Below are 23,076 nucleotides of genomic sequence, written 5' to 3'. Positions count from 1 at the left end.
AGAAAGCAGCAACCCGGCATCAGGCACCATATTGTGTTCTGCCAGACCCACCTGATATTCTACCCTCTGGACCCCAGCCCCGTCACAGGGGCCTAACGCTGCGCTAAAAGCTAGAGAAGGAAATGAAGCATTGGGCAAACAGGTATAAATCCTCACTCCACCCCTTATGAGCCACAGTTTCCATTTTTGGTTTAAACTCTCAACTTTAGACCAGGGGTCAGCAAAGTTATTCTGCGGAAGACCAAACAGCAGGTATTTTCAGTTTTTGCGGGCCCTACAGCTTCTACTGCAGCTACTCAACTCTGCCTTTCCAGGGGAAAGCAACCACAGACGAGACATAAATGAACCAGGCACAGCTGTGTTCCAATAAAACTTTATTGACAAAACAGGAAGTGGGCCAGATTAGCCCATGGGCTGCAGTCGGCCCGTCCCTGCTCTGGAGGACTACTTGAGGTAACATTTAATCCCCTCACCACATAGACCTCAGACCATGCTGCGAAATATCCCAACTCCTGCCCCAGCCGCTAACACTTTTTTCTCCTGGTTTTCATCTTGGTACTTAGCACGGTCAGAAATTACGGCCTGTTTTTTTGGTGAGTGACTATCTCCTCCAATAGAACACAAACTCTAAGAGGGCACAGGTTCTCTCTCCAGCACCTGGAACAGTACCGAGCAGAGACTGGGCACCCTTTTAATATCTGTGGGCTGAATGGAGGCCATCGTTACTACCTTTTCATTGAAGGTCTTGAATAAATACATTGTTCGATTATACGCTCATGAGTATTGTTACTGTGTTGGTATGTTTCCCGTCATTAACCACGGGCATTTGCAAAGCCCCAGGTAATTTTCATGTGTTGCCGGAAATGATCATCCTCCCATTTTGATGGGAGGACATCCAATGAGGGGGCTGAAGCGTAAAGATGACATTTCCTGCTGGTGACCAGGCAGAGATTCAAACCCAGACTCCTGGCGGGTCCTTATTAAGGAAGTCCGGCAGGGCAGAAAGAGAAGTGCACTTGGAGTCTAAGATCCAACCTTACTTGAATAGACATGTCATCTCACCTTCTGCTAATGGGGCAGACAGGATGGATTCATCACAGATGACAGCCGTCAGAACAGTGCAGGCCAGACACAGGACAAAACCTGTGTAAGTAACCACTATTATGTAACCAGATGACCGTCGCCACCTCCACCCTGCCTCCTAAGGCTTAGAAGGGATTAGATAAGGACATGGCCAGGAAAATGATTATGAAACTTGCCAATCCCCAAACTAACATAAGATCCTTTTTTTTTTTTTTTTACAACACCCTCTGGAAGTTGCAAAAAAAAAAAACAAAACTCCCTTCTTTAAAAAAAAAAAAAAAGAAACTACACATCTTCTATAAACTCAAATCTAAACCAAAAAGACCTACAATCTTTTGAGAGTTTTAATGACAATCCAGAAAAGGGTTAAATTTTCAGCTGCTCACATTCGTATCGGAGACCAGTTAGGACACAGGCCCCAAATGAAACAAAACCAAGGGGGTTTCACCACACTGAAGACAAAGGGACAAGGGGTCTCCATTTTCACTCACGTGCCTTGGGAGTCTGAGAGCAAAAGCAGACACAGATCAGAAGAAACAGAACGGAACCCCGAAGCAGAGGAAGCACCCCCACCTCGCTCCTGGCGTCCTGCACCAGCCCAGGGGGGACCCCCTCTTTGAAGGTTCTGAGTGTGGCAGGAATCACACAGGCTGGGGTGATGTTTAGGACAGTGGGGGACATCCACCAGCATACACAACTTTCCATCCCTGCCCACTTCAGTAGAAAGTGATTCACTCAGTTTCAGATTTAAATATTTATTCCTCAAATACAAAACAATGTCGAACATGCGCATCCCCTGATGTCCCAGCCATCTGGCCCCGGAGTCGGAACATCTTCAGATGAAACAACCAGCTGGGATTCCGACTTCACAGAGTTCTGAGTCTCCCTTGAAGAGGGGGGACTTTCCAAATGCTTTGGGCCTCCCCGTTTCTCAGAGAAGGGCAGTTTTCTTTTTCTGGTCCCATAGTTAGCACTTTTGAGGATTTTCAAAGGAGGATTAGCCATACTCCATCTGGAAAGAAGTGTCTCTAGGCCTTTGCCGGGCGATGTCAAAAATTTGCTTGGGACACGATTAAAGTGGACACAGTCACGGTGAGGCCGCTTGGGGCGAGTCAGACGGCGGCGGCCCCCGAGGCTGGCCTGCCTGCAGGGAGCCGCTACCTGGCTGGCGCAGGCCAACCCCAGCCACAAGCTCACCCTCTCTGGAGGGACGGCCTTGCCATGAGGTCAGTTCTCTGGCAGCCCTGTGGCCACGTGCGGGGTGGCCACCTGGGACACTGCACCTGGGGTAACACCATCTTTCTCACTGTAGGCTGCTGGACATCACGGGTTTGCTTTCCTCTGAAAAATTCTTACTTTTAAGATATTTCTGTCTCCGCCCCATCCTCCCTCCCTGCCCCCCCCACCAACAAATTTTTTTTAAACAAGTTAACTGTGTGTTAGTTCTGAGCATTGGGAGCATGGCAATAGCCAGGAAAGGAGCTCAGCCTTGCTCAGACCGACAAAGGGAATCTGTCTCCTTAACCTGCTGTTGCTGGCATTTTCAGTGGTCGGGAGCCTCGCCGATGCAACAGGTTGGGAGCATTTCCAGGGCTCGGCATTCTACGACTGGAAGATCAGGAAGGAAAGGGTATGGACACTTTTGAACTCTGTCCATCACAGCTAAAATTATCTCACTAATGATAGGTTCTATAAAATCAGCTCAGGTTAAGGGAGGGCGGGCAAACGCTCGGCGAGACTGAACACGGTCGCTTGCTTCTGGTCAGCAGACTCCAGAGGACCTCGGAATTAGGAAAACAGAAGGTACGAGTGGAACAAATCCCAGGGAAGAGAGGGTTTGGGAGAGAGATTCTTAAGATCTCTCTTCACTGATGCTTCCCAGGGCTGGACACCTGAGAGCAAATGACCATGGCCGCTGGAATCCAAAAATTACAGACCCACTTAAAAATACCGTGACATGCTGTAATGCATCCTGTTTGTCCCGTGGGTCATTTGGACTGCAAAAGAAGACGGCTTTTCCGCACCCCACCCCCAGATTTAAAACCAAGCCAGAGGTCTTCTGCATTGTTACATGGCTCCAGGGATAGGCATCGGGGACACACCATGTCTCCCCAACAAGTGCAAAGCCCCCGCAACAAAGACCCAGCTGGCTCCATCTCTTCTAGAACTTTCAAGAAGCTCTGCACTGGCTGCCACATTTTGTTTTCATTTTACTTTTGAAAAACTCCAAGGTCATTTCATAAATCTTGGAAATGGAATCCAAACCCATGCCAAATTCTCTCCTTCGCTCTTCATCCCCTCATCCTAAACATCTTAGGGAGAATACAACCTATTATGCCTATCAGATGCTTCCTTGGCTTAAATCCATGGTGGTCACATTTAATGTCATTACAGTCTGTGTCCTGTGCTCATGCATAAACTGCTACGCCAGCAACAATTAAAAAACAAGGGGCATTCCTCAATTCCTAATTCCAACCTACGTATGCAGGGCATTATCCAGCCAATTTGAGGGTGCTTTTCAAAGCACATAATAAATGTGTCAGACACTCTGCCGGGTTCTTAGATTATTATTCTAATCCTCAACCGGAGCCCACTGTGCAGGTGAGGAAGGAACCTCGCCCGGGTCACTTGATGAGCACGTGGCCCCATTCAGATGCACACTGGTACCAGCCACCCAGCCACCCACTGGCCACACCACCGTCCTCCTGCCCTCCCCAGGCTGGAATTCCATCTTCCTGAAGGTGGAGGTTTGCATTTGCAGTTTGCCATGAACAAGGGAAACTGAATTAGTGGGACCTGACCGGGGATCTCTGGGTGGGAGTCTTGGTGCCTGAACAACTTTACTTGAGTCACTTAAAACCCCATACGAGTCACAAAAAGCACCCTGTGACCCCCGACCTCCCAGCCTCCAGCTGCCCGATCCCCCCCCACCCCCGTACATACAAAGAAACGAAAGCGGAATCTACCAGCTCCGATCTCACACATACCCATTAAAATGACGTCCTTCATACGAGGCTTAAGACATGAGCTCAAAGTTCCAAAGTCTGTAAAAGGGAACTTGATTCAAGAACTGTCATTGAAACACACACCCCAAGAGTGTGGTTTAGAAAGCAATTGTTTACAGGCCCTTGTGCCCCACCTCACATGCGCACAGCACAGCTCACCACAACAATGGTAAGAACATACCAGCTACGCAGCAATATCCAAGAACCCGAGAATCTCGGCTCTTCCCCCACACACTCCATTCTCCGTACTTGTCAGCTGCCTGCAGCCAGGACCCTCCTTGGCCCAGGTGACCTGGCAGCTGGAAGCCCTTACCTCATACTTTGCTACCAACCCAAGACGTGTGTGGGAGCGTCCGCTCAGGTCTGGGGTTTCCAAGATTTGCTGTGCCATTTACTATGCATTCTGGGCAAGGCAACTTGGTCTGTCGGAGTCTCCTTCCCATCTGCAAAATGGGCTGCGATTCTCCCCTCCAGAGGGCCAGAGATGTACGTGGAAGGGCTTTGTGGTGGAAAGTGCTAAGACTCTTGTGAGGGGCTCTGATTGTCATTATTCTTCTTTGCCAGAATCTTTCTGGCACTTTAGGGCACATTAATTCCTATGTCCCTCAGGGGCAAGAGCATTCACTCCTGCGGATCATTTGCTGTCGGGGAACTTTTATACACAGCCGCATCACCACTGGAAAGAATACTCTCAGTTCTGTGAGGCAGCCTGATTTATGGAAATTTTTAAGAGCCTTGTGTCCCTTGAAGATGACAATTGTCATTTTGGCCCCTTGTGTTAACTTTGTCCCTCAGTTTGCCCGACTGTCCAATGGAGAGAACACCTTCATTTTGGGGGGAAGGTGTTGTATAGGCTACAGGCCATCCAGGCAGTCTCTTGCCTTATGCCTTGCCCCTTTCAACATGCATACACACCACTTTCGAACACTGGGATCCAAATTCTCAAAGACAATGACAAAGCCCGAAGACAGCTCTTAAAGGCCAACTGCCTTCTGTTCCATGACACTATCTGTCCCTGCCTGACTCCAGTGGCCAGGCTAAGACAAAAGTCTGAGCCCCACAGCTGACTGGGGAATGCAAAAGGTGGGTTAACTCTATATAATTAGACCACCCTGACATTTCCCTCTTCGTTCCAGATGTTTATTATGTTTGTTTCCAGTAAGCTGGGCCTAGGCTCATGCACTGTGGGAAGGACAGGGAAGGACCTTCGTCTTGCCGGCTTGCATCTGCCTGGGGCCAAGCTGGGAGGAGGCCCCTGGCTCTTCCCCCTCTCTCCCCTTGCATACCCCACTTGTCCTGGCTTTTCAACAGGTGCTCCTGGGGGAAGAATGTCTGAGAACCTACTCCTGCAACCCCGCTCCCCCTGCCACCTGACTGGACACCTCTCCAGATTAGACAAATGCAGATCATTTTTTAAAATGGAAGATCCCTGTTTATAGGGAGTCCAAGGGCAAGGCATGCACAGAGACACACGGGAGTTTATAACAGGGTTCTGGGACATCAGATGTCTCAGGGTGGAATGATGCTGCCCAATTATGTCCTATGTTAGAATGTTCTAGACTGGAGGAAGGATAGAAGTCAGAGCTCTTCCTGGCCACCCCTCTCCAGTGGGACAGACGACAGCACCTAGGAACAGCAACAGAGGAGGGGGGGGCGTAAGGCAGGCAAGGCTTTCTCACCATGGAGATGTAATAGCCATTGCAAGATTCATTAGAAATTAATGTAACGGCCTCTTGAATTATTTCTCACCAGAACTGATATTAGTGGAAACATTCCCAATTATAGTATAAGACTTACTTGGGCAAAGATGCCCAAAGATGAGTATTTTCTAAAGCTCAACGTTGTTAAAAGATTTAACTTTTCTGAAACCTTAATTTTCTCCTCTGTAAAATGGCGCCAACTCCCCCACCTCAGTTTCTTGAAAAGCAAAATGAGAATGGACATAAATCTCTCTAAGCACTGGGTTTGATACAATACAAATAACAGTATTTTTTAAAAAATATGTAGCCATGTTGAAGGACTCCCCCCATACCAGCTGCTATTCTATAGGAGTTCCGTGCCTTTTCTGTCCATGCCAGCCCTGGGAAGGAGGTATTATAGTTGTGCCCATTTTACAGTCCCAGAAGGTGCAAAGCCAATGGGTTCAGAAGTTTGCTCAAGGTCACGCATGAGCCAAGGTGACCTTGACCCTCTAGGCACCTGGCCTCCAAATAGCTGTCTCCTGCTTCCATCTGGGGGATACTCCTTATTAAAAAGGTGATTAACTGGGAGTCACTCCATATTTCATAAGTGTCCCTTCACCCACTCCAGGAGTCACTTTTACCTTTTAAACATGAAAACGCTGTGGGAGGAAAAAATACTGCCTCTTGTAAAAAGCCCTCCTTTCTACATGCGCTGTGTTTCACAGGCGAGATGCACAGACCTCCCCTGGAGGGTCCTTACACCAAATACCCCAGGCAGCCGAAAAGGTAGGAGCAGCAGCTCATTGCTCCCTGGGGAGCACACACATCCGCCAACCCTGGCAGCTCTTGGGGGTCTTAGCTTCCTTATCTATAAGATGGATTTATTGTAAAATCAATCAAGGTGAAGCATTAAAAACCATTCCTGTTGGCCTTTGATCTCCACCCACCCCAACCCCTGGCCCAGGGTCCCGGGAACCATACAATATGCATGCTCTCGTCTTCATCCCTGTCCCAAGCACTCAGCTCAGTGGGCACCAGCACTGGGAAGCTTCTCTGCCTCTCCAGTTCTTCACAAGCTGCTGACCAGCCCACCAGCTGCGCTCCAGGGGTGCGCCTCCTCCCGCCCCAACCAGTGCACAGGGGAGATTGGGGTGGGGGGAGAAAGCCAAGGGCATCAGCACTCCCACCTCAAAGTGCCTCGGTGGCCACCCGACGCTCTTAATACGCGACTGGCAGACAGAGCTCAGGGCGCAGATCTGGCCACCCCAAATGCCTGGGCTAAAGCACCATGGGCCCAGCGCCGGGGAGGTCCCTAGTGGGCCCCAGGCCGCAGCTTAAGAGCCGCAAGGCAGGACAGGCGCTGTGCCCAGCAGGGTTGTGGGGCAGCAGGGCAGCCCAGAGCAGCCACGAAAGATCCAAAAAAGTGTCGGGAGAGAGGCATGCCCACCACCTAATTCCCCCCTAGGAGTCCCAGCCTCCGTCCGATCTGGGGATTTCGTGGGAACAGGGATGGCTGAGCCAGTTCTGGAGAGAGCTCCGCGGTGGATCCTGCTTTTCCGCTATGGCGTCCTAGCCGCAACAGGGAGGAAAAAAGTCCTTGTTCTCCCCAGGGCGAGGGGGAACAGGAACCCCATGCTGTCCCCTCTCTTGGGCAATGCTACCTGCCCCTGGCAGCCCGGCAAAGCCCCTCTCCCCCTCTCCCTGCAGCCCTGGAGACCAAGTGGATTTTAAAGCAAGGACACCCGTCCTGTGACGAATTCATGCCCAGAGTTTCTTCTTCTCTTCCTCTTTTTCCGGGCCAGGTCAGAGCTGCCCGATTTTTCTTTCGAAGCTACAAGACTAAGTAGATTTCTTTATGGGGCCTCAGATGGGGGTGGGGGAGGTTGGTAGGAAATACAGAATGTGGCCCGTCTACATCGCCATCACTTTATTGTATTGTCACCGTTAACTTAACTATAAATACTACGGCGGGGAGCGAGGCGCCGGCGGCCTCGGACTTCGGGGCTGCGAGCCCCGGCGCGACCCCGACCCCAGGCGTCGGCCCTCCCGGCTCTGTACACTATTTACAGCTCCTCGTTCCTCTTTCTCGAGCCCCTCCCGCAAGGCAGCGCGTGTGCAAGAAAGTAGTATCGTCTGTCTGTGCAAGTCCTTCGAGTTAGGCAAGAACCACAGCCGGCCCGCGGCCGTCAGCTGTCCGAGTCCAAATCGCTTTTACCTTCCTCTTCCCTCTTCTCGGGCGACGCCTTGGACGACGTCTTGTTCCACTTCTCGGCGTTTTCCGACTCCTCCGACGAGGACCGCTTCTGCCGCCTCCATTTGGCACGGCGGTTTTTAAACCAGACCTGTTGCGCAACGGAGGACAGAACAACAGTTAAGATCAAAGGCGCGCTCCCCCCACCCCCGCGGCCCCGGCACCCCGGGGGGCCCTCGGCGGCCGCGGATGACGCCGGCGTGGGCTCGGAAGCCGGGGACCCCGCGCGCACGCCCACAAAAGGACGGGAGACTCGCTCCCGCTTCCGCATTTCCCTGCAACTTCCTGGGCCTAAGGCGCCCTCCAGCAGCCTCCGGGCCGCCGCGGGATGTCGGTCAAGTTCAGGGAGACCCGAGCCGAGTCCGGCTGCAGAGCCGAGCTAAGCCGGCGGGGGCCAGATCTCGCCGGCAAGGGCCCGCAGGCGCGCCCACCTCCACTTTCTCCTCGCGGAGGTGCACCTTCCGGGCCAGCTGCTCGCGGGTGCCCACGTCTGGGTACTTGGTCTCCTGGAAGAGGTTCTCCAGCGCTTCCAGCTGCTCGTCGGTGAAGATGGTGCGGTGCCGCCGCTTCCGCCGGCAGTGCAGCTGGTTGAGGAGTTGCAGCTCGGTGCGCGACAGCGTGCCCACGTTCATGTAGGGCAGCATCTGGTGCGGGACCGGGGACACCAGCACCGAACCGGGGCCCTCGTAGCCTGCGACAGAGGACGCACGGTCGGCCGGCTCCCCTGCCACTGCGCACACCGCCCGCCCGCGCTCCGACCCACTCCCCCTAGAAAATCCTCTGCAACGGGGCGCTGGGAATGGGGGGCGCGCGGAAATCGGAAATGCAGGGCAATGGGGGAAGCGTGCTAGAGCGTCCACCCGCACACTCCCAGGGCCAGTTAGGGAATCCCAAAAGCCTCGTCTCCCCACGCAGCCACTAAGTTACAGTTTCCCCTAACTCTCGCCTCAAGTTTACAGCAAGTGTACAAACCCCCGTGCCGGATCGGCCAAGAAAAAAGGGGGGGAGGTTCGTATGTGCAAGGAGAAAAGTTAGTGCAAAAAATGAAAAAAAAAACAAAAAAACAAAAACCAGCGCCAGCCCCAGGGACCGAGGACCGCGGCAAGAAGGCCGGCGCGGGCGCGACCCTACCTGGGGGCGTCGGGACACAGGAGCACTGCTGGGCGCCCAGCGGCGGCACGGCCCCGCAGCAGGCCGGGCCCACGGGCGCCGCCTGCACGTGCAGCTGCCCGTAGAAGTAGTTGTTGTAGCCCAGGCGGGAGCTGCCGACCGCGGCCGGGAGGCCTGCGCCGCCGGGGGCCACGGGGCGCGGATAGAAGGCGCCATAGTCCGAGGAGGCGCCGCCGCCGGCGCCGTAGAGCGAGTCCCCGTGCAGGGCCGGGAAGACGACGGGAGCCGCGGCGCTGGGCGCCACGGGCAGCACCGAGTCTTTGCAGCGCGGCCGGGCGGCCAGGATGTTGTCGATGCTGAACATGCTGGCGGGCATCCCCGAGCCCCGCGCCGGGACCGGGGGGCGGCGGGGAGGCGCCGGGGAAAAAGCCTCAAAGTTGGGGGGGGTCCACTCTCCTCCAGCGGCCGACCAAACCGAAAGAGAGCGCGGGCGAGCGCGCAGCCCCGCGCCCCTCCCCGCCCCCTGCGTCCGCTCTCCCTCCTCCTGCCCTCCCCTCGCAGCAGCGTCCGCCGAACTCAACCCGCGGGTAGGACGGAGTTTAGACCAGCTGAACCTCTTGTTGGTTTTATACTGAGTCGACGTCATCCTGGATTTAGTTCCTGGTAATATGCAGATGACAAACAGAACCAGATTTGGCCCTTTCTGTTCCTTTGGGTGGGGGGCTTTAGGGAAGGGGGAGGGGGAGAGGTGCCAAGGGGAGGGGGTTGCGGGGGCCAGAGAAGGGATTGTGGATTGCAAATTAATGAAATTAACCTAATCTTTCCCATTCAGCGGCCCCGCCGCGGGCCGGCCGAGCTGGGCGGGCGTCCTAATTGCTCCGGTTAATCTCATTAATTCCATTGTGCGGCGCAGTTAACAACTCCCTCCGCCCGACCTCTCCGCCCCCACCCTTTTTTCTCAGATTGGGTCCTATTATTGGGTGCGATTTCCTCTGCGAGAAACTCCAATTTATTGTGGCCAGTTTTACTTTGGGGCTACTTTTTGCCCCATTTCGGAACTTGTTTTGTCTTAGAAAATGTGAGGGGCTGCGTCCTCTCTTAAGATTAAAAACTCCGTTCTTCTTCCGGACCCCCAAGCCCTCACCGTCAAATTTCACCTCTATTTTTTTTTTTTAAATCTCGAGGTTCTCTCCCGAGTGGAACAGGGTAACCCCACCCCCAACCCTTTTGTTTTTGCAAAGGCCAAAATTTGTAAAGGCGAAATCGACGAAAGAGGTGCGTTGTGGTTCTTAAAATATGTGTCTATTTTTTTCGCAGTCACTTTGGGTCTGACAACTACCATAGGAATCCGTAGGCCCTTACACAGCAGAGACCAAATTAAAATTCGCCACCAAGAGTAACACGCTCAAGCGATGCTTCCAGCTGTTCCCTGCGTGGGTGTCGGTAGGTTTTACGTTTTATCTTTTGCTTTTTAAAAAATTATTCTTGGAAATGGGGTGTGTTCTCCCCCATCCTGTTTTTGTTTTCAATCCAAAATCCAGAAATGGGGCTTTGGGGATTCCCCAGCCCGTTTCCCAACAGTTGAGTCGCATTCTCCCCGTCCGTCTCGCCAGCCCCCTGAATGGGACAGGCCCCCTAGCTGTCCTTCACCCGACAGGCCCCCAGCCCCGGCGGCCTGGCAGAAGCCGGGCTCTGCTTGCCGCAGGCGGCCGCCGTTGATTTGCGGGATCCTCGGCGCCGCACTGCTCGTCCGCCCGAGCTGCCTGCCGGAGGCGCATCCAGCCCGCGACCGTGCGCAGGCGGCAGAGCGCCCTTCGAGAAGGTAGGCGATGGTGCGCGCGGAACGAAAGTAGCCCCCGAGGTACTTGCGGGCCCGGCGCAAGCCCCAGCCTTGCAGAGATGTCCTTTCTCGGCCCTTCGCGCAGGCACCTCCAGCCACTCCAGGGGAAGAGGTAGGGCCGAGCCCCGGCGAGACGGCCCGAGGGCCGGGTTGGGGGGCAACTCGGGTTTGCCGAAGGAGGGCCGCCTTTAACTCAACGCCCATTTCTCCCTGTTGCTCTCGGGCTAATTAACAGGGATCCCCGCAGGGATGTCTGATGTTACTTCAGCAAGGCCACGTCTGTGGGCTGCCTCCTCCCGGGCGGCAGGGCAAAGGGGAAAGGGCACTTGTCAATTACTGTTCCAGGGTCAGGGGAGCCGTGGCGCTGAGGTTAGGTCCGGCCGGGGCGCAGAACTCGGGCAGTGCGCAGGAGCGGCCGGGGAGAAGCTAGGCGGCGGCGCTTTTCCTAGGCCTCCCCTTCGTGGACCTCTGCACCCTCAGGCCCACCCGCTCGGGGCCCAAGAGCCTTGCCTTTTTGAACTCTGAGCGGACTAAAAAGTTGTTGTAGGGGGAGATTAGGGCAAGACCGGGATGGGTCTCAGTTTGGGAAGGCAATCGATTTTTTTTTTTTTTAACACTAGAAACCACTCCCAGGGGACGGACAGTGACCCTCCCCTTCAGAGAGGTCAGGTCTAGGGAAAGAAGTGCAGCGCTTTCCCTTTGCTACTAACTAGGGATAGAAGCATTTTTTCCACTCGGGAGACTTAAAAATCACCAGTTTCCGGGCACACATTTCCCCGCCAACCTTTCCTGGGTCTGATTCTGCAGGGCAACTGATGGAAGACAACTAGAGGCTGCAACTCCTGTAGTGAGTTGGCCGAGTTTGCGTTTCGGGGCTGGGCGCTCTGGGCAGCGCGCGTGTGTGAGCTGAACCGGGCGGAGGCAGAAAACCGAGGCCGATTCCTCGTCCATTTCTGTGAAGGTGCTCAGACCAGCAAGGCGCCAAGACGTCAGCCAGATTTCTAAAAAGAGCAATTTCTAGGTTTTAAATAAGACAGCCTCCGCCACACACACGTCATGCCTTCTTCCACTTGGTACATAGTTCTTTTTAATAATCATATTTAGCAAACCCCTAGACTTCGCCCCTTGCTTTAATGCAGTGCGCTCTCGGCACCATCCGATTCCTGGAAGGAAGAGCACTGTACAGGGAGTCTGAGCGTCAGAGTTCTCGACCCAACGTTGCCACCTTGCAAATTATCCCTCCTCTCTAGGTCTCGGTTTGTTGTCTTTTTGTTTTTTTGTTTGTTTGTTTTTTTAGTTGATGGAACCAACGCCAACAATCATTGGGTCCCTTACAACCTTAAGAATTAATGAGGATAGAGAATTGTCGCCCGTTCGCCAAGGAGACTGGGGGTAGACTTTGGGGCATTTTTCTAGTTCTTTTCATTGGGGCAAAGGAGCTTGCTATCCCCACCCCCTCCCAGGGCAGGGTCTCTATCAGCTAGGTCCACGATTAGGACAAGCGAGTCTGAAAGCTCTGTCCTCTTGCAGAAGGGACTTTCTGGGAAGAGGACACAGGGACCCAAAAGCCTCTCTGCCCCAGTTATTCAGCCAGTTATTCTCTTTCCCAGGGAGCTCACCCCCTGCGCGGCGGGGGCTCCCCATCCTTGTTGCCCCTCAATCTGCAGGCTGCACTGTGTCCGCGGGGCGCAGGAGCAGGGGAAGGCAGTCAGCGGTGCGGCGCCCCGCGCTGAGCTTCCTCCGCGGGCCGAAACCCACAAGTGTCCGCCAGGCACTAAACAAACAATCATCCGCCTCGTGAAGCCAGGGGCAACTGGAATAACAAATGCAACGCACACAAATTGCCTGCCTCCTGTTTCTAAGCGATTGTTTGTCGGCCCCGCAGGCACCGCTCAGCATGGGAGGACCGCGAGCGTCCGGAGGCGGCCAGCAAGCGCTTAGGTCGGACATGCAGTAAACACGCCGCTGATTTTACTTATTATCACCCAAACACGATTTCACACAAAGCAATCACCATGCCAGAAGTCTAGGAAAATGTGTTTGTTGAGGAGTCAGTCGCCCCGGTAATAGCCCTCATTTTTAATAAAGAATAGATCAGCGGATTCTGAGTGCGTAAGGTATACGTGCGGTTCGGTATCTGACAAGGGGCTTTTTTTATTCCTCCACAATCATCGCTAAATTAATTCATAGCGCAGAGATTAAATTGCTTCTCTGATTTAAAACAGAGTGCCCAAATTTGGAGTGTGCGTTTGGCTATCGCCACCCTCCCCAAGAGGTTCTCGTTCGGGAGGAAACTGTCGCCCACGATCCTTCCGCACACGCACCACGCACACGCACGCACCCGTGGCTGTAAAAAAAAAAAAAAAAATGCACGTGCGGTCTTCTTGCGGTTTGGAGAACTTTCCTAATTCTTTCAGCCTCTCAGCCGATCACAGCTCATAATCGGATGCCCTTAAGGATTTTTCGTGGCAAGGGCAAAAAAAGCTGACGTGTCCTTTTCAAAGGTAGGGGACCCCCCTCCCCCAGGGAGAATTAGCTGGGTCGGAGGAATGAGGAACAATGAGCAGACCCGGATGCAGCCGGTGCACAGCGTCGAGACCCCATCCAGCCTTCATAGCGCAAATCGGCTTTTTTTTTTTTTTTTTTTTTTGTCTGTAGACGGGCTTTTAAAAAAAAAAAAATCCAGTGCCTCAAAAATGGTGCTCAAACCCCGGTCCGTGGCCCTGCTCTTTGGAGGACACCTCCGGTAGCCCCAGGGGGTTTTCCGTGTCAGGCTGGGTAGGTGGAGTACATCTAGGAGCAGATACCACCCCGCTAAGGGGCAAGCGCGCAAGGGCTGGATCTTCTGCAGGCAGTCAAGGGCGATGTAGGGACGCTTACTAGCTGAGTTTTGCTCAAAGTTTTGCAACATTCCAAATAAGCACTCTGAGCCCCTGAGGACGAAATAATCAAGGTGTTAGGAAAACTCAACATAACTCGGGGAGGGGGGGTGGGGGGGGAGAAGAGGGTGTCGAAAAATGACGTCTTCCCAAAGCATCAGAAAAAAAAAATAGCTCCGGGTTTCCAGGGTTGCAGAAATACACTCTCAGCCGAGCTGTTTACCCAAGTTTCTTTCAAAGTGACTTGCACCGTTGCTTTTGCAAATCACAGAATGCAAATGACGATAATTTGTTCTCAGTGGAACTTTCTCTTGAAATGATTAGCAAAGTCAGTCATTTGAAAATTAGAGCGAATGCACAGACGGGTCCCGCAGCCCCTCGCTAACCGATATCAGCTTCTAAAGTTTTCATTCATGTAAACCTCATTAATGAAGATCTTTTATTTAAACGTCAAGAGGATTTGAAATTTAGAGTAAATTATGAAGCTTGTATGTCTAGCCAAGTCATGGGTCAAATGCATTTGTGAAAAACTGCTAAAAGAGCATATGGTTTTGAATTTTTCTACAATGACTAGTGTTTAAATAAATTGCTTGTACTGCTTAACTTCATGTGTAATTTTGACAGAAATTGGCCTATAGCCTTTTGATATGTAAACATTTCAGCCTTTTATGCGGTATAAAAAAGACACTTGCTTTTTAGGATCAGCTCAGGCGGTCACCCTGTAATTCTGAAAGCTGTGGCACCTACCATTACATTCTTGCTAGATTTCAACTTTCCAGTGGCAGCCTCAGGGAGGAAAAAAAAAAAAAAAAAACGGAAAGAAAGAGGATATTTCAAAAGCAGTGTCCATTTGGGATTAAAAGCTACAAATGAGGTGAGAACGTGCCACTTACTATCTGAAAGAAATGGATAAACCATAGTTATTAAAGAACATTTTCTGTCATTTTTCTTTAAGCCAGCCCGTCTGAGGGGACACTTAAGCAGGGCTGGGACTGACTGCCTTATCATTAAATGCTTATGTAGAGCTGAGCCAATCCGTCCAACACACAAATAGGTGTTAAAAATCTAGGTATCACTTCAGGACGTTACCAGCGAAATGGCTCCCGTGTCACAGAACCCATTAAGATGCAAAAATCACTCCGTCTGGGAAGAGAATCACCCGGGGGCTCGGAATCACTGGACACAAATGGCGGGTCTGAGTCATGCACGGGGGTCTTTCGCAGTGGGAGGCTGTCGCTGGGGATTGCAGAGACGGCAGAGGGCACAATTCAGAAAGCACTTCTGGGCTGCCAGGCGGTTCTGAAACACACTGATAAATCTGCATAAATGCATTTGTTGCTAATATCTCTGTCTCCCGTAAACAAGCTTGGGATGTGGATTGGAAGGCCCCTCGCCCAGAGGGAGGGAGACAGAGCAAGGAGCCCGGCCCCTGAGGTTACCCGGTTACCCCAGTGCTAGACGGGGCCAAACCTTGACTTGCACCCGGGCTTGGCAGCCACCTCGCCTTCCCCCCTGCTCTCCCTGTCCCACCCTCTCTATCCTGTAGGTCAGCGTTGTCCTACACAAACTTTCCCGAGAGATCTCTCCCCTCTGTGAAGTTTTGGAGGAACTAAGGGGAGATAGGAAGCAATGGAGACAGGTTTCTTTGTACACAGTTGAGCCACGGGAGCAGACTGAGATCTTCTTTATAGAGAGACTGTCCTGGGACAAAGCCGTGATGCAGCAAAAAAAAAAAAAAAAAAAAAGGCCGACCCAGAAAGACAAGAGAAGGTGTTTTATTTACATTTCTTACGCATTCCAACACATACTGTGGTCAGCAAACCGGAAAGGAAAGGCCATATTTCAGAGCATAAAGAAGGCACCAGACTTTTTTTGTTTTTCCTGAGCGTTCTACATTCCTGTCTAATTTCTTCTGTCCATTTTGAAATAAGGGTAATTTTTTCCCTATTAGCTGTCATTTTAAAGTTCTTAGAAAAACAACTGATTCTCTAATAAAATATTTCCGTAGCTTTCGGCTGCTTAACTTTTAGGAACTTACCCCAAAAATGTGTTTGTGATCAAAATTAGCTAGGCAAGGGATGTATTTGGGGTAAGAGAGGAACACTTAATACTTAAAAGATAATTTGAGAGGTTGAGGGCTTTGGGGTTTTTGTGTTTTGTTTTGTTTTGTTTTGTTTTGTTTGGGAAGGAGAAAATATTATGAAATAAAACTGAAAATTAGAGGAAAAGATAGCTGTGTCTGAGTGGTAGTGGTAGTGTCCGGAAAGGTTAGTATCGGTGGAGATACGTGTCATATGAAACTTTGCTAGCGTGTTCATCTTTTTAAGGAGGACTTGCTAAAATGGTCATTGGGCACCACGTCCTCTTAAGATCTGGATGTGAAATGTATAGCAGGTAGCGTTTTTGGCTCTTTTTAAAACATCAGAGTGAGGAAACTAACAAGGGTCTTCCCAGATGTGTCTTGTCCTTCAAAGCAGTCACTCACCAAGGAGGCTCGGATTTGCTCCAGCATCACTGTCAGTGGTGGTTTTAAAATAGTTTTCCTGAACTCCAGAAGGGGCCCTTACTTGGGCCCATTCATTCCTGTCTGCCTTTTAAAGAAGCAGCCAGACTCCCCTGTCCCTTGGTTATATGCAGAAATCAAGGCTTCTGAAGCCTCAGGAGTCAGATTCACGGGGAGTGGGGGGAAGAAAGCCACTTTCGGAGGTCACAGGTCATGTCACCTGCTCAATCCCACCAGCCAGAGGGTCTGATGCTGTCACTCAACCTTAACTTGGCTTTGCCATGGGCAGAGGAGGCTGATAATTCAGATCACCTCTCTGTCCCTGAGGGGGGAAAGGAAGAGAATTCCCAGAAACACCCTCAACTTTCCATTTGTTTGATTTGTTTTGGGGCTTTTATTATCTTTTCGTAGCCAGGAGATCAGGATTTGGGGAATACACTGCCTTATGTGTGCGCATGCACGCACACACACCTTCCCCCAGCCCCCTACACCTTCATATTGCACACTTGGTCATTTCCGGGCCAGTGAACCCCGGTACCAGCTCCTTGGTCACCTTCTCTCTGGAGCTTGTGTTTATTTTCTTGTCTTGGGTATCTGCCTGCAGCCAGGGACGAAAACTGAATGATGCTGGGTCCGCGAGGTGGATTTGGTTTCACTTAGCAGTAACATTCTTTCTGCAGACCAGAAGGTCTTGGATTTAAAATCACAAGAGTCCATCTCCCCTGTCATTGGGTTGTTTGTAATTTATGTATAATGGGGAAAAGTAGTCTGTTTGTAGTAATGATAGCTTGGGGAATTGAGTGTATGAGCCAAACATAGGACAGTTGAACTGAAAAGAACTCCTCTTGTCCACATGATACCTTGCAGGTTTTTTTTAACAGGTCCCCAAAGAACATTTCATTCCCCTCTCAGAAGGTTTGTAGATAGAGTCATTTTCAGCTCTGCCTGGTAGGTCAGCGCAATATTTGCAAGTGAAATGCTGGCATCAACAAACACGGTCAGTGCTCAGCTAATGAGGATGCTTTTTATGAAACTCTAGGATTCTGGAATTATTTGGATCTTAAAGGATCTCCAGTTGACTTTAAGACAGGAACAGAAGTTTTTGATAATGCTATCCACATTCTGATTTAAGCTGTGGCCATTCTTCCCCATCCCCCCCCCCCAACAAAACCCTCAGAAAGTAGCTTTCCAATTTCAACTAGATGATCAAGTGAATGTTTCACTTGAAATAATTTTTGAAATAACTTGTTCACCATTCACATCCTTCCATAGAAGAGCAGCAGTGGAGTGGGTTGCTTTCAGAGCTCTCTGCATGGCAGGGGTGATCTGGTGAGGAAGGGTGGATATTGAATATGTGTGACGAATGCACACCACTCCATATTTCAGGGGAATTCTTTATTGAATATTTCTCGCTCGGGAAGCTGGAGTCGCTGTGAAATCTCGCTCCTTGGATCTCTGTCTGGGCTGACCTCCTCTCGCAACCTAGTAACAAATTGCCTTTTTATGGGTTCCTGTTCTAAATGGGAGCAAAGATCTGCATCCTGGGGCGGAAGGCGGTGGAAACTGGGATTGAGGATCAGCCATGACTATGTCTAATTAGGACAAACCACCCAGTCGGTTCTACAAAATGGGGCTCTGGGCTGCTCATTCTCTGTGCCTTCTCTGCCTCTCTTCCCCCCTCCTACGTGGCCTTCTCCTGTTGGCTCAGCGGGGCCACACTGGCTTCCCTGTCCAGCTGTGTGGACATGGCCTCCGCCACTCTGAAGACCTGGAGGTAATCACTGGGGCCTTGCTGGGCTCCAGAACGAGACCTCCTAGAGTTGGAGGCGTTGGGGCTGGGACCCCATAGGCAGAACCACCGTTGATTCTGTTCCACGTGTCCCACCAGCTGACCACCAGCCTTGGCCCAGGGAATGTGCTAAGTCACTTGTTTAAGGAAAGAATACATTTTCACCCCTTCCCCTATGCCACGTCCTTGCTTCTACATCCCCCCAAATTCCAGGCTAAAGACCATCAGCAGGAGAGTGTTCATTAACCATGGTGGGTGCTCTCCTGAAACAGAATAAAAGAGCAGGCGAGGGAGAAGGTCTGTCCATCCGTCTGCCCGGACGCTGGCTGGGATCATCGTGTGGCTAGCGTGTGCACGGGAGTGAGTTGGCGTGCGGGTAACCTTGTGTCTCTCCAGACACACCTGCGCACACATGGAGGCTGACCGTCACCTTTGTACCTGAGGACTGACACATCTGGGTGGAGTGGCCCATTGTCCTCTGGGAGGGTCAGGAAGAAAGCACGTGAAGAAAGCACGAAGACTCCCCAGTCTGGCCTGGCTTATGTTTCCACTGGAGCCTTCCTTTTCCTATCTGTGAAATGGGAGAGCAGTCAGGAAACAAGCTGGAACTGCATCTCAGCGCAGACATCCGCTGCTCTTCAACATCAGTTTGAGTTCCGGCTCGGTTCAGGGAGGATGCATCCCCATCTCCCAGGGGTACGGCCTGGGGGAGGGGTGGGCAGAAAGGGTCAGAATCCAGTTCAAGGCCACATGGAGAGGTGGGGGCAGAGCTGCCTGGGCAAAGTTGGCCCTCCGTGATGCTTTCCTCCTGCTCTTGGGTAGTTGAAAACATGGCCTCTTAGAGACGTACGCAGTGACAGGTACCGCCGGTGGGCCTCCCAAAGGGGCCTCTTTGAAATCCGCGCTTACCACTCCCTGCCCCTCCACAGCGACAAAGCAAGTTAAGGAGAGACCCCACGGCGAAACTCTAGGCCCTTGCCCTTCATCTCGCAGAGGAGTCATGTTAAATGCTGACAAAGCTCAACTTTCTCTGTCTGGTTCCAGAGCTTCCAATTCCAAGAGCTGCTTCCTGCTGTGGGTGGTGTAGTGGCTAGAAGTCCAGGCTTTTTGTTGTTAGGCTGACTTCCAGCTCTGACGTTTGCACACTGTGTGAGTGGGAGCCAAACCCCGTCACCTCTCTGAGTCTCAGTCTTGGACTCTGTAAAATGGAGATGGTAGGATCCCACGCTCACGACAAGTGAGCGTGTGCACCCATCGAGCAGCGGTTGGTCGTTGTTATGGTGCAAAATCCTTCCCACGTTAGGGGATATTTACCATGAGGGCTCCCCAGCTCTTGCGCACAGCCTTAAGAAAGCTATTCACCAAGGGACAGAGAAGCATAACTACCTGGAGCCCGGTAGATAGAGGACTGGGATTTTGCTCGCTGCCAAACAAAAGCTTCGAATCCTATCCTGGGGGATTTCCTAAGGAAAATGGTGCATCACTTAGGAATTGCAGTTCTCCACCACTACATGGGATTCTCAGATTAAAGTAACCCGGAGCCACAGGGCAGGGCCAAGTAACTCGGCTTGCCTGATGAAGAGACCGAGGGCCAGAGAAGTCTAACCACTTTGCTCCTGGTCTCAGAGGGGAGGTCGCGGCACCATCATTCCTGGCTGGGCCTCCTGGTAGCCTGGGGCTCCTTCCACCAGACCCCTCCTTGTGCAGCCTAGCCTTTTCCTTCTTAAAAAAACAGCTACTCCAACTCTGCTGTGGGAAAAATCAGGGTGGCTTCCAACTGTGGGGAGTCTGAGAAGCTGAGGGACCACTTGCTGGGAGGGTGGGGTCCTCCGGAAAAGCTGTGCACACACCTCCAGAGGAGGTATCTCTGCCTCCCAAGGAAGCCAGTGTGGAAGGGGCAGTTTTTAGGTCAGGGTTCACAGGTAACCCCAGGCCCCATCCCTCTTCATGCGCCTCCTCCTCCCCACCACCCTGCCCCAAACCTGTTTGGGCGTGACATATATTATTCATACGCTAACCTACTGAAGATTAAGATTTAAGACCCCTGAGTAAATCCACCCTAGCGATCCCCTCCACTCATACTACACACAAGGTCTGCGGAAGGAGATTCACGACGGATGATGAAATTCATTAGGGGGCAACCTAAATGTTATAGGTAGCGTACTCATTAAATATACCAGTGCGCGCGCGTCATAAATAACCACGCGGCCATTGAGGAGAATAAGGCCATCTTATATGTACTAATATGGAAGGATCTCCAGGATGTCTTGTGGAATAATAAAGACAAGTTACAGAACTGTAACTTCATGACTCTGTGTGCGTGTGTGTGTGTGTGTGTGTGTGTGTGCGCGCGCGCGCGTGCGCATGCGTGCGTGCTCACATACACAGCCCAGCAACATTGACTGTGGGCTCATATGAGTTAATATTTGGAAAGCCGAGCAATGCACGGAACATAGTAAGTGCTGTATGGTGTTTGAGAAATAAATCTAAACACAAAAGAGAAAGATCTGGAAGGTCTGGGATTGGAGTAGATGCTTAAAGAGGACTGGAGTCTTATTGTTAATGTTTTGCTTTTGTACAAAGACACAGCATCCGTGTTTTACTTGTGAAATTAAAACTAAGCATGAATCCAAACCCAGTATCTACAAAATCTGAAACTCCTTTCCTCCTCCGCACAGGCCGTGTTCCAAGGAAACAGCACCAAGGTCAAACAAATAATGGGATAAGCGACTCCCCCCCTCCTCATTTCCTCAACTAACACCTCATCACAGGCAAACAGCATCCTTGGAAATGAGTCCCCCTCGCTAATGACTTGCTCCCCTGGGTTCCTGGACCATGGCTGGGGGCGTGAACAGGAGGGGAGTCCTAAATGGACACATTATGGTTTTAAAGTCTTAAGACTGGATTCTAGTCCCCAAACTTGCCCCTCATGTGTGTAAGTCACTTCTCATTCTGCGATGGGGACCCCAATCTTTGCCATAGGTACCCCTTAATTCTTGAGAAACAAGGAGAGCAAGTGAGCATCATTAAAATTATAATCATTTTTGTGCCTGGCCTGTTGTAGGTGCTCAGTGGATGTTTGTGAAACGGAGCTGAAAATCGTTTATAAGGAATTAAAATAACAAAGGAATTGCTATTTTATAGCATGAAATTAATATTTTGATCTTTCAAGTTCATATTCACAGTGCACTCATTCAACAGCTATTTATCGATTGCTTTCTGTGTGCGGGCCACTGGGGGCTACGTGCTGGGGAAGAAAGATGAACATGAAAAAGTCCCTGACCTCATGGTAAGTCCCTTACACTCAAAGACATTGCCTGCAATAAAGAGCCATGGCTAAGGAGAAATAAAGCAGGTGATCTTAGCTAGGAGGGTGCAGTGAACAGGACAGGAAATTATTGTCACAGTATGTGTTACAACAGACAGAGCACAAATGTCTGAGTTACACGGAGTCACAGAGACTCATAACTCCGTTGGAGATGCCAAGTTGGATTTTGATGGGCCTATAGCCACAGATCCTACTCAGGCTTTTTGTAACGAGCCTGCTTGATCTTCATTTGACAATCGGGGACTGTAAGTGTGATGTCCGGATGCTTTGGACCGACCACCATACTCAGACCTGAGCTCAAAGCCTGATTTCACCAACTCCTAGCCAGGTCACAAGGGGGCCAGGGCAAGGTGTCAGGGTGTCAGAGCCTCAGGATTCATCCGAGTAAGATTACCTGTTAGGACTACTCTCGGGGTGTTGTTGGACAGATGAGTACCTGGTGCACAGAAGGGGTTCAGCCAGTGGAAGCATTCTGGCCCGGACAGGAGGGGCAGCAAGACTCCTGTACCCTCACCGAGGCTGGGCACTAAATGGGAGCCTGGGGAGCCTTTCTGCATTTTTCCAAGACTTTAAACACCTTTCAGACTCAAGGCAGCGTACGGATACTCAATGTGACTCAGAAAATTCACCTCAATCCTCTTCAAGGGGAAAGATAAAGGAGATTTTGATAGTACTTCCTTATCTCTAATATACTTTAAAGGCCTTTTAACTTGCATTATTATCCTCATTTGCACATGAGGAAATGGGATCCTGGAAGATTAAATGATCTTACAGATTGTAAGAAAGCAGAAGTATTAGACAAACCCACATCCCCCCCCCTCCCCCAAGCCTGCACTCTTTGCATTCAGCCCACGGCGAGGCAAAGAGCGGATGCCGAGAATGGAAATCTCCAGCATGGGCTTTCTGTGTTAGCTTGCTCGGAGTTTTTGAACCTCCCTGATCCTCAGTTTTTGCATCCATAAAGTGGGGCTAGTAGTCGTCCTGTCCACATAGGCTGTTATGAGGAATAAAGGAGCCAATTAGGGGTCGCTTTCACAGGCATGGTGGCCCAGAGGGTGATGCTATGCTATGTGGAAACACATAATTCACAGAAGTTGGACTCTTATTAGAGGAAAACAATTTACCTGGCTCTCACTTTCCTTCATGTGCACATGAGAGACTGATAGAGAATAGGAATTTCTCTATGGCTACGTTGGGCTAAAGCTCTCATCACATCAGAATGAAGGTGCTAAGTGGGTATGTCTGCACAGATGTGCATGTGACTTTGACATGGTGCTTAGCAGGTGCTAAGGTCAGGTTAATGAGGAGATACGGTGGGCAGGTGAAACCAGGATTTGAACCAGGCACCTGGTGGAGAGCGGCCTGGCCACCTTCTCCACCATTCTGCTTCCCAATCCACCGAGACCAGTTGAGAAAGGGGTGTGGTAGCACTTTGTAAACCGCCCCAGGGGACTCCAGGTCTGAGAATCACTGCCCTACCCTTTCCCTTGGCAGCAGGGGACAATGTGGAGTGTTTAGAAGAAGTGGGTCTGACCGCAGGTGTGGGACATGGCCAGATTCCCCCAGCTGTCTTCCTCTCCAGAAATGGGCTGTGGCAGCGCTGGGG

At 51.3% G+C, this 23,076-nt stretch overlaps 1 protein-coding gene and 1 long non-coding RNA gene across 2 annotated transcripts in view; one reads left to right on the top strand and one right to left on the bottom strand.

Moving 5' to 3' along the window:
* Window positions 1–7,681: 7,681 nt before the first annotated feature.
* GSC (goosecoid homeobox) lies at window positions 7,682–9,683 on the bottom strand. The gene is made up of 3 exons (XM_027571375.1): window positions 9,153–9,683; window positions 8,453–8,712; window positions 7,682–8,112 (listed from the first exon to the last, which is right to left on the bottom strand). Exons 1-3 carry the CDS (start codon window positions 9,505–9,507, stop codon window positions 7,957–7,959), a joined length of 771 nt encoding a protein of 256 aa, XP_027427176.1. The 5' UTR covers window positions 9,508–9,683; the 3' UTR covers window positions 7,682–7,956.
* Window positions 9,684–9,708: 25 nt separating this feature from the next.
* LOC113909808 overlaps window positions 9,709–23,076 on the top strand; it is a 37,483-nt gene continuing 24,115 nt past the window's right edge. Inside the window, exons 1-3 of the long non-coding RNA XR_003515827.1 lie at window positions 9,709–9,794; window positions 10,449–10,574; window positions 10,789–10,953. This is a non-coding gene — a long non-coding RNA (uncharacterized LOC113909808). The remainder of the gene's footprint in view (window positions 9,795–10,448; window positions 10,575–10,788; window positions 10,954–23,076) is intronic.

This window comes from Zalophus californianus, chromosome 6, assembly GCF_009762305.2.
Source record: "Zalophus californianus isolate mZalCal1 chromosome 6, mZalCal1.pri.v2, whole genome shotgun sequence".
NCBI classification, from domain to species: Eukaryota; Metazoa; Chordata; class Mammalia; order Carnivora; family Otariidae; genus Zalophus; species Zalophus californianus.
The sequence above is the reverse complement of the archived record's forward strand: the minus strand, read 5'-3'. Positions and strand labels throughout refer to the sequence as shown.

What these genes read in the sequence shown, in the direction of transcription:
- GSC (XM_027571375.1), bottom strand. Translation starts at nt 9,507, where the DNA reads ATGCCCGCCAGCATGTTCAGCATCGACAACATCCTGGCCGCCCGGCCG. An exon ending in CTGTGTCCCGACGCCCCCAG is followed by an intron (nt 8,713 to 9,152) that starts GTAGGGTCGCGC and finishes CCTCTGTCGCAG; the next exon opens with GCTACGAGGGCCCCGGTTCG. An exon ending in TCCGCGAGGAGAAAGTGGAG is followed by an intron (nt 8,113 to 8,452) that starts GTGGGCGCGCCT and finishes GTTGCGCAACAG; the next exon opens with GTCTGGTTTAAAAACCGCCG.